The 17,243-nt window shown below is 36.2% G+C and overlaps 1 protein-coding gene across 5 annotated transcripts in view; it reads left to right on the top strand.

Moving 5' to 3' along the window:
* Positions 1–17,243, top strand: part of PTPRM (protein tyrosine phosphatase receptor type M) — a gene marked incomplete at its 3' end in the record, with an annotated part of 796,072 nt that overhangs the window by 477,732 nt on the left and 301,097 nt on the right. For all 5 annotated transcript variants that reach the window (XM_084252855.1, XM_084252854.1, XM_084252853.1 and 2 more), the window contains exons 9-10: positions 5,108–5,217; positions 14,438–14,639. In XM_084252855.1, coding sequence (XP_084108981.1) covers positions 5,108–5,217; positions 14,438–14,639 — 312 coding nt within the window. The remainder of the gene's footprint in view (positions 1–5,107; positions 5,218–14,437; positions 14,640–17,243) is intronic.

Raw genomic sequence — 17,243 nt, 5'->3', positions numbered from 1 at the left:
CATACATGTTGCTACAAATGGCATGAGTTTATCATTTTTGATAGCTGAGTAGTATTTCATTATGTATGTCATTATGTATATATACCACTTCTCCCTGATCCTTTTTTTTTAAGATTTATTGATTTATTTATTGATTTATTTATTTATACACACACTGGGTACAGTCAGGAGTGCGGGAGGGTGAGAGAATTCACCAGAGCCAGAGTGGGGAACAGAACAGGCAGACTGATGAAATAAACTGCTGAGGGGAGCAGCGGGCATGGCAGGAGAAGTCTGCGCACCATGTGGGACCCTTGCCGGCAGCCGGGGATCAAACCGGTGCTGCAGAGGCTGTGGGCAGCTTTGCAGCCCAGCACTCAACCACTGCGCCACCAGGGGTGGCCTTTCTTCCTGATCCTTTGATGTTTTGGGGCATTTAGTTTATTTTCATATCTTGGCTATTGTAAATAATGCTGCAATAAACACAGGAGTGCAGGTTTCCTTTTGAATTAGTGTTTTTGTGTCCTTTGGGTAGAATTCTAGGCGTGAAACCACTGGGTCATATGGTAAGTCCGTGTTTAGTGTTTTGAGGACACTCCACACATCTTTCCATAGTGGCTGGACCAGTTTATATTCCCACAAGCAGTGTAAGACTTTTTTTTGTAACCACATCCTTGCCAGCATTTATTGTCTCTGTTTTTTTTTTAACATATATTATTATTGAATTTGTAATTTGTAATTAATTACAAATAGGCAACTGAGAATCAAGGAGCTTCACTGAATGGCCAAATTACAATTTAGTTATTGGAGAGTCTTAAATCAGAACCCAGAGTTCCCATCAATATTTTTTTCCTGGTGAATTATACTTAGCTCTATTTAAAATAACTATAAATGTTCTATATCTTCTTATTAGTTATCCTTCAACTAAAAAATTATGTACTTCCATGAGTCCTTTTGGAATTCTGCAGTCTTTCCAACTTTCAGAGATCTTGACAACTTTTAATATATTTCTAACCTAAAATATATCTCTAACCACCTTTTAAAAACTTTGAGGTAAGTTTCTCCATTCATGAGTTAATAGCATTTAGATTGTTTCCATTTGTTGCTGTTTTGAATAACATTGTTAATAATAATCATTTACAAGCTTTTGAGCTACATGTTTTCAGTTCTCTGTATACACCTGGAATTGCTAGCTTATCTGATAAATTTATCTATATTTAATTGAAGAACTGCCAGACTGTTTTAAAGTAACTAACTATATGATGTTACATTCCCTCCAGCAGAGAATGAGGATTCCAATTTCTCTACATTCTCTCCAATACTTGTTACTATTTTTGGATTATAGCCTCCTAGTGGGTAGGAAGTGGCATTTCATTGTGGTTTTGATGTGTATTTTCCTGTAACTAATGGTGTGGAGCAACTTTTCATGTTCTTAATGGCCATTTATATATCTTTTTTGGAGAATAGTTTGTAAAGATCCTTTCCCAGTTCTTTATGTATTTTAGAGGCAAGTCTGTATGTGTTTAGATACTGGTCTTTTGCCAAACATGATTTGCAAAATCTTGCTCTCATTCTGGGTGTTGTCTTATCACTTCCTTGATAGTACTCTTACATTTCATGTTAATGTTGCATATATAGTCCATCTGTATTTATTTTATTGCTTTGGCTTTGAGTGTTATATCTAAAGAAACCACTGCCTAATTACAGGTCATGAAGATTTACACCTGTTTCTTCTAACATTTTGTAGTTTTAACTCTGATAATTAACTACTTAATCAATTTTGATGTAATCTTTATATGCGGCATGAGGTAGGAATCCAACTTTATTCTCTTGCATGTAGTTGTCCCAGCACATTTGTTAAAAAGATCATTCTCTCCGCACTGAATTTTCCTGGCACCCTTGATGAAAATCAGTTAACTGCAAAATTGGGGGTTTGTTTCTGTATTCTCAATACTATTTCATTAATTTATGTCTCTGTATATGCCAATACCACACTGTCTTGATAGTGTACTATTGTGGTTACTTTTGGAGTATTCGTATTCTCCTACCACCATCTAATTACACTGTAACCAGTGCAATTCATCATGCATGCCCAAATATATGTATATTTATAAGACAACTATAATTGTTTACAAATAGGATAGGCACACTTACATTAAATTTCATGTACTATAAAGCATACTATTAAACTGAATTTCAGTCAAGATGGAAAAACAATATTTTTTAAAGTAATATTAAATGTTATTTTACAGAAAATTGGCAAGTAAATTGCCGTCTTCTCTTATGTCAATTATATTTTCTTGCAAACTAAGCAGAAGATGTTGCATATTTTAGGTATTAAAAACAGTGGCATCGGGCCTCCCCGGTGGCGCAGCGGGTGAGCGCTTGGTTGCGAAGCTGCCCGTGGACTCTGCAGCACCGGTTTGATCCCCAGCCACCAGGGGAGGGTCCCACATGGCGCGCAGACCTCTCTTGCCGCCCGCTGCTCCCCTCAGCAGTGTACTTCGGTCCTTCTGCCTGCTCTGCTCCCCGCTCTGGCTCTGGCGAATTCTCTCACCCTCCCGCGCTTCTGACTGTACCCAGTGCATGCATAAACAAAACAAACAAACAAACAAATAAATAAATAAAACATGCCTCTATTAAAAAAAAAAAACTTTAAAAAACAATTAAAAAAAATAAAAATAAATAAATAAAAACAGTGGCATCAAATTTTCCCAAATCTTTTATATTGTTAATAAATAAAATACTTTTATGAATATATTATTTCATTGATAACACATCTTATTTTAACTTTATTAATTTTTTTTTCTATTGATGTAGTTCATTTAAAACACAGTATATGATTTAGGGGAATAGGTTCACACCTCCTCAGATGTGTGTCACCATGCCACACCCACCACCAAAAGCACTCATTGTCCTTTACCCTTAGACCATTGACCCTCCCCCTTTGTTCCTACCTCCACCCTTTCCTTATCTAGTAGTGTCAATTAAGCAGTCATAATTCAAGGGTTTGTTTTGGTTTAGTTTTGTTTTGTATTTCTATATTCCACATAGAAGTGAAATGCTTTGGTATTTATTTCTCTATAATTCACATGCAAGTGAAATCATTCCACACTGGTATTTCCCCTGCAAACTTATTACACTTAATATAATCTCCTCCAGCTCTGCCCATGTTGTTTCAAATAGCAGGAGTTGATCTTTATTTTAAAATAAGTGAGTAGTATACCATCACTTATATGTATGTCCTTTAATTCACTCATTTGTCCTTGGGCACTGAACGTTTTTCCATAACTTGGCTATTGTAAGTAGTGCTCTAATGAACATCAGAGTGTATATATTCCTCAAAAGTGTTTTTCCTTTCTTTGGGTAGATACCTAGGAGTAGAATTGCTGGGTCATATGATAGATGTATTTTTTAATATTTTGGGAAATCTCCATCCATACTTTTTTCCATAGTTACTGTACTGGCCTACATCTCCACCATCTGTACATTCTATACACTCACCAACATGTTTTGACTGGATTGTTTGTTGTGCCAGTTCTTTGTAGGTCTTCGATATTAGTTCCTTGTCAGATGGCTGGTGTTCAGCTATTGTCTTCCATTTAGCAGGGTGTCTTTTGTTATAATGATAGTGTTTTCACTGTACAGAAATTTTTTAATTTGAGGAAATCACATTTTGCTCATATTCTATTGTTTCCCTTGCTATTGAAGACAATTACAAAAAGATATCATAAAACCAACTGCATGGAGTATTTTGCCTATGTTTTCTTCTATGTATTTTATGGTTCCTTGCCTTACATCCAAGTCTATAATCATTTTGAATTAATTTTTGTGTATTGTGTAAGATAGTGGTCTAGTTTCATTCTTTTGCTTGCAGATGTCCAGTTTTCCAAACACCATTTGTTGAAACAGCTTCCCTTTCCCCATTGTATACTCTTGGTTCCTTTGTTGTGAACTAATTGTACATATGAGTGTGGGTTTATTTCTGGATTTTCAATTCTACTCTGTTGGTCTCTATGTGTACTTGTATTCCAATATCTTATGGTTTTGATTACTGTAGAACTGATTACTACAGATTTAATTACTACAAATTATTGCAGAATTATAGTATACTTTGAAGTCTGAGAGTGTGATACCTCCATTCCTGTTCTATTTTGTCAAGATTAATTTGGCTATATGGGGGTCTTTTGTGATTCCATGTAAATCTCAGTAATGTTTGCTCTGTTTTTATGAAAAATTTCATTGAAATTTTGAGTTTCTGCTGTGATGGGGCTGCTTCCAGGTCCCTTGTATTTTAATCGATATAGTTAACATAAGAAAATAATTAACATAAAATATTTTTTCCTGAAATCAGTCTAACATTTCTATGGATTTATTTTTTATTTTAAATTTTTAATTTTCACTCTGTTATTTTTGCTGAGGTAACATTGGCTTATAACACTGTATATGATCTGTGGTATAGATTGCAATCTTCAGATTGCAAATTCTTCTTTGACATGCTTTTGTCACTCAATGTTATGGCTGTAAAATTTATCTATGCAGATGCACAGAGCTGTCATTTGTTTTTTGTCCATTTTATATTTTATTGTGTAAATATAGAATAATTTATTAAATAATTTGGTTTGTCTCAAATTTTTTTTTATTTAAAAAATGCTGTGTTGACATCCTAGTATATGTCTCTTAGTACATGCTTGCTATAATCTTAGTAGGGATATTCCTGGATGTTGGGTTAATGGATTGTATTATACATGTCTCTGTAACTTTACTAAATACCAACAAATTATTTTTCAAAATGGCTACACCGCCTTACACTCTTATGAGCAGTGTGTGGAAATTGTGATTGCTCTATATCCTTTTTTTATTTTTGAAGAATGAAAAAGTTCATTTAAAGGATCATTACTGGGCTTTGTCTAATTGATTCAGACTTAAAGAAAAAATATGAAATTATTTTCTCTAGTAAGGATAGTGTAGCTAAAATGGTTTTAAATTCCAAAATTTTAAAATCAAATTGTCTATGGACTAATAAAATTGTGTTCCTTGATAGATTGAAAAGCCTATCAAGTCTGAAAAATATATAATTTTTTGGGGGTTTGTTACTCAAACATTTCTCAACTTTTTCCTCTTCTAGTGCCAGGCGCTGTTCCTACTGAGTCTATCCAAGGAAGTACCTTTGAAGAGAAGATATTCCTTCAATGGCGAGAACCAATTCAAACATATGGTGTCATCACTTTATATGAGGTGCATATACATTTGGCAGTAGTTTAATTTATATTATAATCTATATGGTAACTGGACCACCTAGTATTTAAAATTCATAGTGGTATCATGCCTTTAAAGAAGCTTAATGTCTTCAGTAGTTACTGCAGTTATTCTATAGAAGCAGAGAAACTAAAACTGAATTTTTGAATTAAGTATAATATCAGGATATATAAGATAATTTGGGGTTTCCAGATTATATATTACTTGTAAAGGCATAACATAGTATTTTTAAAATAATTTTTATTAAAAACAAGTCTTTTCTGTAGTGTACATTGATTGTGAGGCAACCATAGAATCCTATGCTTGCTAGCTGTAAAATATTTGACTACTTAATAATAGAAGAATGCTGATTATTCAATTAGCAAAGTCAATAGACATTGTCTCAGGAGTAACAAGAGAATAATGCCTTTTGGCTTCTTAGTATTAGCAAAACATCCTTTAGACTTCTGTGACATAGTTTTGTCTACTGAGGCATATCAAATGAGAATGATAGATAGCAGAGAAGAATTTGATGAATTGTTCAAGGAAAAAAATAATAGCAGTAACAGGGGTGACAGTCATCATTACATCTGTATGAGCATCATTTCTATGCCTATTGTCATAGAAACAAGCAGGTGCTTTTTTTTAAGCTAGCATTTATTTGAATGCAAATTTAACAAAATTATATGTTGTTAGGTTTCTAAAAATCACGGCAGTTCCTCTTATGGAATTTCTGCTTGAATACCTTTCAGAACTACTGACAAAAGCCCGAGCAGATTAGCTGTCAGATAGTAATCACTGGCAAACCCCTCTCTGACCTAACTACCTTCACATTTATGTTTCCTAATACCTTTTGAAAATTGGGACTGAAATCCAAAAAAAAAAAATTAATTTAATTGAAAGCTAAACAAAATATGAAAAAAGTTGATTTTTTATGTTAAGTTATGGGTGCTATTCATGGGCTGCTTCATTGTAAAAGAATCTAGTGTTAGAAAAATTTATACTTCAGCTTTTGTGGAGCTATGTTCTGTAATTAATTCATAGAAATTCTTACATTTTGTTCTCAGTCAATGGCCAGAATCTTTTAGTTAATATTGTTGGTCCCATGTCAGTTTTTAGGTCACAGTGTTGGAAATCTTACCTAATAACAGATTCTTCTACTAGGAAACATGAAGTTCAAAGAAAATTGTCCATTAGTCCAAATGCCACAAGTTGATATCTAGACAGACAGAAAATAACATCCATTTTCTTTCTTTTTGATCCCAGTGATCTTAACATCTTTTTGTAATAAGTGACTTTCACATGAAGACAATAGGAATAATAACTCAAAAGAAGAGCCCATTAATCTGTGACTTCAGCAGCCAGGACCTCCCAATTGAGCACTGATCTAAATGCTACTACAATGGAGATGCATGAATGTGTCAGAAATCAGGGTTTTAAAAAGCACAAATGGGAAGGTGTAGTAGGTTGATTCAATTTTCTAGATCCCAAACAGAAAATGTCAAATGTGTGAATGAGTCTAACGTGATTACATACAAGTTTTCTGAAAGCCAAATCTTTCTCTTTTACCCATGATTTCTGAAAGTGGGAAGGCAGCTTCTGGGCCCTTCTGGGAGCCCCTACATGTGTCACAGATGTAGCTCTTCTTTAGCTAAGATGTAGTTGTGAATGATGTGACTCACCCATCTTTGCCAGAATATAGAGAAACAGAGCTTCCTCCTGCAGCCAAGGACTCCCGTTAAACTAGATCCGATTCTCTTGCTAGGAGACCAGAGTCTCCTCACACACAGAGCATGCTGAGAAATAAAAAAGTTGCCCAAAAGTAAGCAGGGAGCTTATGTACAGTGTATTCTTTTAGAGAAACACATTTATGATGATAGTTAAAAGCTAGAAGGTGAAGTTATCAAAGTTGAACAAAAATTTAGTAAGAATACAGGTATTCTTTAGGACAGGAAACACACTGGGATAGTTCATAGGTGAGAATTAAAAACAGATTGAATGGTGTAGGTGTTGTAAATGAGTATGTTACGGGCTCAGGTTATTCTGAGTTCCCACTTTACTACTTATGAAAGATATACTAAGCCATTCATGATTGGAAAATCATGTCAGTGTCATTTTATTCTAGAAGTTATACCAATTTATAGCATTAAAGCATTCTTCTGCTCTGATTCTTTGCTGTTCTTTTTTGTTCTCCTAATTCCATCTTCTGCCTCCTCAAATTAGCCTTTCCTTTCTATTCTCCCCACCTTTGTTCTGGCTGTGACTTTTTTCAAACTGTACTTTCCAGTCAGCCATTTGATAACTATCAACATTTTTATTTTATCAAATTATAACTATGATGTTTCTGTCTAAAATAATTTAAGTACAAAAGTATTCACAATAAAATATCTTTGCTCCCTAATTTCATTTAACAGCTATGTACATGCCCTTCCAAAATTTTACAAGGCATCAATGCATATTCATTGATGAATAAAAATTGATAACATTTTATAAATGTTAGCAAACCCAACATTTTATTGCAAGAATAACATGCCATGAAAGACTGCCATCTCACATCACACAGAAATGAATACCAAACTCATGATCTAAACACAGTAATTAAATTATCAGGACACTGTAAGAAAAATAAGGATGACATTGTGCAATACATATTTCTAAGCTTGACATAAAACCAAAAAGTCATTAAAAATTGACGTGTTTGGTTATATAAGAATTTAAATTTCTGAATGATTATACTACAAAGAAAATTTAAATGCATACAGAGGACTTGGAGAAGTTATTTTCAAAATTTATAGCAAACAGACAAAACAGGCCACTAGAAAAAAAAATTAACAAAGAATAACAGGAGAAAAATAATGAATAGTATTTAAATGGTATAGGCATGTGGAAAGATACCCGACTCACCTTACTAGTGATTAAAAAATGCAATAAAATAAGTGCCACAGAAAGCATGTATACTGCCGAGTGTTAAGCAGTGGTTTGGGGAAATGTGTGTATACCTAACCTTTAATGAGAAAGCATACTTGCAGCCTCTTTTGTAGGCAATCTGGAGTATTTTTCAAAATTTAAATACTGCATATTAAGTCAGTTTTGGAAGTTTTCAGTCACTAATGCTCCCAAATGTCATGAATAGACATATGACTCTTCATTTTACCTCACTAACTTTATATAGCTCTTCATTGTCTAGTGAGTAAACACTTCTCTTGGTCACAAGAGTAACATATCCACAAGCCTATATTTATTTTTTTAATTTAGTATGCTTATGGTATTGAAAGAAGACAGAAGTATAAAAGGTCCTGCCCCTTCCTAATAGAAGTAACAGTCCTATCTGTGGCTGACTATACAGCAATGAATCAAATATCAAATGCAAGTCAGTTTGGTATGTGAAGACTATAAAATACAGGGTTACTCAGGCACATAGTAAAGTAAAATAGTCCAAATTTATCAACTGATTGGGGGACAGCATTGATGAATCAGGAGTTGAAGACACCCCAAGCTCTCAAGCCTGGATAACTGGTTTCATTAATTACTATTGACTGAGATAGGTAATAGCATAGAAAAGTGTTAGGATCCGTGTTAATAAATTTGGTGTCGATATTCAAGGCCATCTGTGATTTAATCCCAATTTATATTTATTACTATTTCTTTCCTTATTTTTTCCAAGAATTTAATGAACTATGATATGAAATTTCCTTTTCTCACATAATCTTCTGAATTATCACATCTTGATTTTCCTTATGTCCTTCTTTTTCCTCATGCCCCCCATGTACTTTTTTTTTTTAAGATTTATTTATTTATTTATACAAGCACTGGGTACAGTCAGAATCGCGGGAGGGTGAGAGAATTCACCAGAGCCAGAGTGGGGAGCAGAACAGGCAGAAGGACTGAAGTACACTGCTGAGGGGAGCAGCGGGTGGCAGGAGAAGTCTGCACACCATGTGGGACCCTCGCCAGAGGCCAGGATCGAACCGGCGCTGCAGAGACTGCAGGCAGCTTCACCGCCCAGCACTCAACCGCTGCGCCACCGGGGAGGCCCTCCCCCCATGTACTTTTGCTCATCTTCCAGAATTTTGTTGAAATATTATAATTTTTCCCAAATTATCCGAGACTCTTCCTCCCCTGAAATCAGATTTAATTATTCATTAACTTTGATTGCTTGGACCTTCATTAAAAGATTATATTTAATACCAACTGCAATTACAGTCTATTCAAACTTCCTAAAAGATTTTGACTCCCTTCATGGTCAAAAATTGCATGTTATTCCATTTGGTTCTCTATGACTCTTTCAGCGTAGAATATGAGAGTGTAGATAGAAGAGGGAAAGATAGTTCTAGAATATATACCAAGTAATTACATACAAATCTAATATAAGCAGTTGTTGACTCCATCTCACCTATCTAACCCCCACATATGTTGTTTATGGGACAGTTTGCTTTTGACTTGGGGCATCACATAAAATCACCTAGCTCCAACACTAGAACATCAGTGTCTACAGAGAACTCATGAAAATTACCTTGACCTCATCCACTGATGCAATGTGAGAGGATAGTCTCAGACAGTCCTTCTGGGGGAGATCCAGCTGCTTTTCCACAGTGTGGGGCTTAATAGATCTCTATTAAATGAACAAATGAAAAATTTAACGACAAAAGGACATGTTGCATTTGGGTTTGAACACAGAGGTGCATTTAGATGAACTTTTTTAGAACTCGACTCTTGTGAACTGATGTTTATTGACTATCAACTCTGGCAGGAAATAGAATTTTAAAGTTAAATTGCCCCTCTATCTGAGGAACTTTATTAAAATTCCCAATATTAAAAAAACTCTCAAGTTTCTGCATGAGTTTGTCAGGGATCCATGGACTTTTGAACATTTTGTGTCCACATATATACAACGTACTTTTTAGTTAGAGACTTGCTAGAGGAGAAGGAGAAGATTCATAATTTTTAAAAGTGTATGAATTAATGTGTTTGTGCATCTTTATGGGAGGGGAAGAGAAGACCTATAATTTGTATCAAATTGTTAAAGGGCTGTCTAGCTATCCTGCAACTCTTTGGTTGTAAGCAGGTAAGGTACAAGCCCATCAGCCCTGGTGGGACAAATCATAGCTTTTTGCTTTACAGGTGGGGCCAGTGGAGCATACATTCAATGTGCCTTCATCTGAGCATTTATGTGAGCACATACACAAACCTGCTCTCCCCAGGAGTCTTTTTAGAAACTAAATACTGAATGCCAAATATTTACTGATCACAGTGGGATCAGAAAGAAGAGTAAGACATCAGTCACTCCTCAGAAAGAAGACACAATTATGTGAAAAATTTCAATTCCTTTGGCATATTTAAATCGTAATTTAAGATAACATGGGCTTTTATAGCATTTCATGACTTACTTTCAAATGCATTTATTAACAGTCACAGAAGTAGGCTTTCAGCTAATCCAGTAACTGCTGGATCAGATTTGGAAGGCCAGATTTTGGAAGGCTTTACAGATGCATAAGATGGGAAGTCTGTTTTGAGACAAATGGACACATTTTTATTCCAGTCTCACCTGAACTGTCAGCAGCATCTTTAAAAACACTTTCTTCTTAAAACACTTATTTGTCCTTTTTTTTAGAAGATTTATTTATTTATACATAGAAGTGCTGGAGTGCAGGCCAGAGTTGTGGGTGGTGAGGGGATTCACCAGAGACGGAGTGGGGAACAGAATAGGCAGAGCTACTGAAATACACTGCTGAGGGGAGATGCAGGAGAGTCAGGAGAGGTCTGCTGTGCATTATGGGTATCTCCTTGGCCAAGGATGGAACTTGTGCTGCAGTGGCTGTGGCAAGCTTCATTGGTCGCGTCTTAACCCCTTGCGCCACCAGGGAGGCCTTATTTGTCTTTTAATTTCTGAAACAGAACTCTCTTTTGCTCTTCCTGATTTTCTGATTATTTTGTTGGCTTTTCCTCCTCTATTCTTTATTAAATATTAGTGTATTCAGGCCTCCCCGGTGGCGCAGCAGTTGAGTGCTGCGTTGCGAAGCTGCCCGCAGCCTCTGCAGCACCACTTTGATCCCTGGCCACCAGGTGAGGGTCCCACATGGCGCACAGACCTCTCCTGCCGCCCGCTGCTCCCCTCAGCAGTGTACTTCGGTCCTTCTGCCTGCTCTGCTCTGACTCTGGTGAACTCTCTCACCCTCCCGTTCTTCTGACTATACCCAGTGCTTGTATAAATAAATAAATAAATCCTAAATAAATAAATAAATAAATAAATAAATAAATAAATAAATATCAGTGTTTTCCCTAAAATGCTTTCCCTGTTGACCATATCTATTTCTAAACAATAGTATTTTAATGCTGATCTCCCCCAAGTCTTTATTATTGACCTGGCATTTCAGATCCCAGCTCTGTCATACACAGCATGTCCATGTTGATAGACATCTAAAACTTGATCAGTACACAGTCCAATCCATCTGTTTATTCTCATTCATCCAATCTCACTTTAGGAAGCAGTGTCATCTTTTGTTCAAGTACAGTTCATGGGACCTCTTCCTTGATTCTTCTTTTTCCCATAATCAGTTGATCACTGAGTTCTGCCCATGTTGTCTCTAAAATACGTCATCCTTTCCATTTCTTATTCTCTTCACTGCCCCAGCCTTAGTCCAAGCCACTATATTCTCTCTTGTGTGTTACACATTTATGCCATGATCTCTGAGGGAGCTCCTGGTGGTTTCCCTACTGTCTTTACTGTCCCCTTCAATCAAACCAGTCCTCCACCTGGCAGCCAAAGTGATCTTTTATGAAGCAAATCAAATCATTTTGTTTTCACACATAAAAATGTTCAAAGGCTCCCTGTTACATGTATCTATGCATTACCTTGAAGTGCAGATCACTGCACAGTATGTTCCTTGCCCACTTCTCTAACCTCCAGGACCACACTCATGTCACTTACTGGGCTGCACCACAGCCTTGGTTGAGTCCATTTACAGTGCTCCTGCTTCACCCCTTCAATCCAGGCAGTTCTGCCTCAAACTCTTGACATGGCTTCTCCCTCACAAAATTCAAGCCTTGTCTAAATGACCTGTCCTCAGTGGACGCTTCCTCCGCCATTCTAAGTGATCATGGATATAGCCCCTATCTGCACATTATTCTTTCTTTCAACACCTTGTTTGTTTCTTCTATTGAACTTAAGGTTTTTAAATCATGACTTTACTTACCATCTATCTCCCCAGCTCCACCCTCCCCTGTCTACATTCTAGCTCTCTGAGGGGAGGGCCTGTGTGCACCTGCTTACTTCAGGGCTCGCAGTGTGCAGTGTCAGTGTTCAATCTACCGACATTTGAATGAAAGGAATAAATCTGAGTGGTTGTAAAAAATGAGACAGAGGTCACCCTATCATGTTCCAGGTAGATGAATGTTTGTGAGCAAAGGCAACATCAGAAAAGGCCAGTAAGTGTTTATAAGGCAAACATATGTAACCAGGACAGAAGGTAACATAATATCATAGGTAATATAGTGTCCAAGTATTCAGAAACAACTTTGACAGCAGAAGGTGAGACAGAGCTTAAACAGGAAGCTAGGGAGTGTGAACTGTGTCCAGTATTTACGTCCCATTGAAGTTTTTAGTGAAGTAATAAATGGACAACATTAGTTTAGCCCTGGTGGGCAATACAAGTCCTTATTTTAATTGTGCTTTACTGTAACTGTGGGACAGCTTCCCCCCTACCACACTGGAGGGTACCACTTCTGAATCACCATATGAACCCCCAATGAATATGTTTTGAGTGACTGAATGAATAAATAAACTGAGGGGGAGAAATTAAGCTGTTGCAGCCTAGATGGGCCATCGTCTTTGAACTACTTTTTTCTCTGGGGATATCAGAAGGCCATCAGCTAAGCACACAGCGGTGATGCCGCCCAAGTACCAGTACAGCAGGCAGCTGGGTAGTAGACATGGTCGGATCTCTTGACATGACCTGGAGTCATCTGGGGGAAGACTACTAGAGGGTTAACAGGAGATATGCTGCCAACGCTCAGCGTGCTGAGCACTGCAATGATTAATATATACAGCAGACATTTTCTTGCCAAAGCTTAGTTGATTCAATCTAAATATTCTTTCAGAGAGGTCTTCTTAATTATAATGACATGGTATAAATATAAGAAGAAAGAATGTCAATTATCACTCTGTATAATAACAGTGTTAGTGTTCATGCACATAAATTATAAGTAAGTTTACCTATTTAAAAGCAAGAAAAGAGCTTAGTTTTGCAATTTAAAACTTTTGGATATGCCATGTTTTAAAATTATGTCATTACAACCCAGTGGAAGTTAGTAATCACCACTAAAATGCACGTTCTTGAGTAGCTGATGAACTCCTTACAGTGAAATTCTTTGAAAAAATCATTTGAAAAGGCAAAATTTAAAGGCACCTATGTTCGATTTAATCTCATACATTACAGACTCACCCAAATGCTCTGAATGCCTGACATTCATGGCAATTTAAATTTAAATTTTGGTCAATTAAAGTTAAATAAAATGTTCAATTCTACAAGCTCACATGTCACACTTCAAGTGCTCCTTAACCACAGGGCTAGTGGCAACTGTACTGAACTGTACAGGGTAGAACAATTCCAGTGTGACAGAAAGTTTCATCAATCAGCATTCCTCAAAATGAAAAGCAAATGTGATCCACCAGGAACACCACATTAAGATTTACTTATCAAACATAAATGTGTCTGGGATTTATTTTTGGAGCCTGCATCTTTGCCTGCATTCATGAAAACACTTAAAAATGTCCTTGTTCCCAGAAGAGGATAATCCTATTCAATACTAAATCAAACTGTGGCCACCAGATGGGAGATGAGACTTTACCCTTGTCAGCTGCTTATCTGTTTGAGTTCAGTTGTGTGTTTTGTTATTTTGTTTTAAGCCAACTGTAATGTAGCTTCCGAAAATGACATTTTTTTAAAGCAAACAACTCCAAGGTATTAACTTAAACCTGAACTCATCCTGTGTGTTCTAAGGCACTTACTTTTAAGTTCCTCTGCCAATAGAAGTAATAACTCATAACAGTTTAGACTGAATTTCTGTGCCCCTTCACTGGATCCAGGATTTGAAGAGTCTAAGTGAGTAAGAGAGCTTATAAAGTGTATGACAGTGCATACATCAGAAAGGTTTATTGGATAAAGATGCAGTCTTGGTCCATCTGCTCCAGATATTTTATCACATTCTTATTCTCTTGCAGATCACCTACAAAGCAGTCAGTTCCTTTGACCCAGAAATAGATTTATCCAATCAAAGTGGAAGAGTTTCGAAACTGGGAAACGAAACCCATTTTCTGTTTTTTGGACTGTATCCGGGTACTACCTACTCCTTTACTATCCGAGCCAGCACAGCTAAAGGTTTTGGACCTCCAGCAACAAATCAGTTTACGACCAAAATATCAGGTACTACAATAATGCTTTATTTTGCCTTTGATCAGAAGTGGCATTTTTGCTCCAATTCCTTTTTCATTGTCATGTATGCAAAACTCACCCAAACTGGTACTGATTTCAAATAAATACTTTCCAGTGTCTGAAAATTAGACATTGTTTGTCTATCCCCAACAAAAAGCCTAAGCCAAAACTAGGTGAGATGTTATAAATATTTATAATCTGGGAGCTTAAGATCCTTCTGTGTTAGGGGGTATACCACTGTTTGAACAATTTTCATTAGAGGACTTGGATACCAGCAGAAGGGTCTGTTTTCTGTAAACCTATCCCCTTTAAGTTTCCAAAGCAGCTGAGTTGGGAAAAAGCTCTGTAATGAGCCATGACTGATTGAGGGCTAAGCAGAAAGGCAACTTCCAGAAGGTTCAACCTTCCTTAGGACCTTCACCATTAGTAATTTCACATCCTGAAGAAAAAGACGACAGCAGAGGGTGGTACCGGCATGTAAGGCCTGCAGCTTTCTGCTTAGAGGCTCAATTACACCATCCAACAAAAGACATAATTTGAGAAATATTTCTGGGCATGTGCAACTGTGCAGAAAATGTCTTTGTGCTTCAGACTAGAGGAAATGGAGCTGCCATCTGGTATGGGATATGTAACAGCAATAAATACAATTCCATGGACATTTTCTTTTTCCATTTTTCCCTTTGGGTATGAGTGGTGAAGTATTTGAGTTTTGGCTTTGACTCTTGGTTGGGGATCGACAAGCAGGAGGCAGGAGAGTAAAGTAACTCTTATAATCTGAGTTAGCAAAATTATAGATAGCCTGATTTTCCCCTCATTACTACTTTTGTAAATTTTTGTTTAGAATTAAAAGAAGGGGCCACAACTATTGCACCATAAGCATTCTACTAGGTTTTGAGAGAGGAGCTTTGAAATTTTGTTTTTAAGTAGTTATTACTTACATGATAATTTGTCATGACACAAGGTTTTATTTATGAGCACACACTTCTGTCAAAATTTAATACCCACTTGATGTTTTATATAAAACACTCAATTATAAGAAGTTGAGAGTCAAGGAAGAGGTGGAAGTCCCTAGGAGAGTTAGGAAAATGACATGGATCATGCAATGTGTAGAAAGAATACTGTCACTGAAATCAGAAAATGTGGACTTGCTATCAGAAATTTGGCATGATGTGGTTCAAGTGAATTCATCCTGGATGTCAACTCAGATGATATTATCTGGTGCATAAAATATCCTGCGGACTTTAAGAAGAATATGTGCCTAGGTAGAAACCTCTAAGCCCCTCCTTTTATTGTCATTTTACCATATGGGCATCAAATTTCAAAGATTATTACTTTGAAAAGCATGTTCTTTTAGAAAAATAATTCATTTTTACCAGATAAAAATTCTGATTGATATGAGTCTTATCAGTGTTAGCCCACCATGTTCATACGGTTCTATCCAAAAGTAAAGACAGCTGATGTTGGAGTGAGCCTGTACAGACTCATCAAGAAAAACTATTTGATTTTTATAATTTAAAAAATGTGTAGTTTATGGGTCCCTGTTTTCTACTTTCATGGACCTAAGATAGAGAACTGCTCTCTATACAAAATGTAATTCTATTTTATGAATTAGAATTAATTTTTAATAGAATTGGAGTTAATTTTTAATACTGAGAAAATCCAATAAATGGAACTGAGAAATAACCCATGTCTTCTGCATAAAAGCATTTTATATATAAGAGATTTAAAAACCATTTTGCAAGAAATAGCATTCTCATCAGGTAATTCTACCCAGGGGTTGTAAAAGGACCTTGTGCCCTCCCACATCACAGCCTTCATAAAGTGATTTCTCTTGTCTATGGTAGTGACAAATTACTGAAGAGCTCTGTTGTTATCTTTTTGTAATAAGACTTAACAATCTAGAGAACAAAGAATGCCAGGAAATAGCCTTGAAAATAAGAGTCACATTGGGAGGAGAACTAACATTTGCAGAATTATATTTGCCTGGCTCTCCTTATCTATTATCTCTTTGAATTCCCATAAAAATCCTAGAGGTAGTTTCTTCTATTTTGAAAGATGAGTAAACAAACTACAGAGAAAATTATCATGCCTACACTCTTATGCTGATTAAAACAAAGCATAGCAAAATGTCATCCCCAAGCCTTTCTTACTTCAGTTCTTATATTTTTTCCACTGTTCTTCTTCCCCTGAGAGTTCATAAGTGGTCACTTATTTCAGGAAGCTTCCCGGCCCCCACAGGCCCCTCAAGTCCCAGGATGGACCTTTGGTACATACATGGGAAACCTTGATGTAGATCAAGGAATGCTAATATTTAGTTGTATGATCTTAATAATTATTTCTTAAATATGCATTGTAAAGTAAATTTTTGAAAAAAATGCATAACAGAAAAGCACACAGATACAAAGAATATAATTCCATGAATTTTTATGAGCAGACTATACCCATTTAATGAACATAGATATCAAGAAACAGAATATCACTAAAATCCTTCCAATCCCCCTTATAGGGCCTCTCCTAACTTAAACTCAAGATTGAAGAAGTCAGCAGGGAGGAGTTTTAGCATTGCTTCTGATAATTGTGTAAGACAGATATATA

Source organism: Talpa europaea (genome assembly GCF_964194135.1).
Source record: "Talpa europaea genome assembly, chromosome: 13".
NCBI classification, from domain to species: domain Eukaryota; kingdom Metazoa; phylum Chordata; class Mammalia; order Eulipotyphla; family Talpidae; genus Talpa; species Talpa europaea.
The sequence above is the reverse complement of the archived record's forward strand: the minus strand, read 5'-3'. Positions and strand labels throughout refer to the sequence as shown.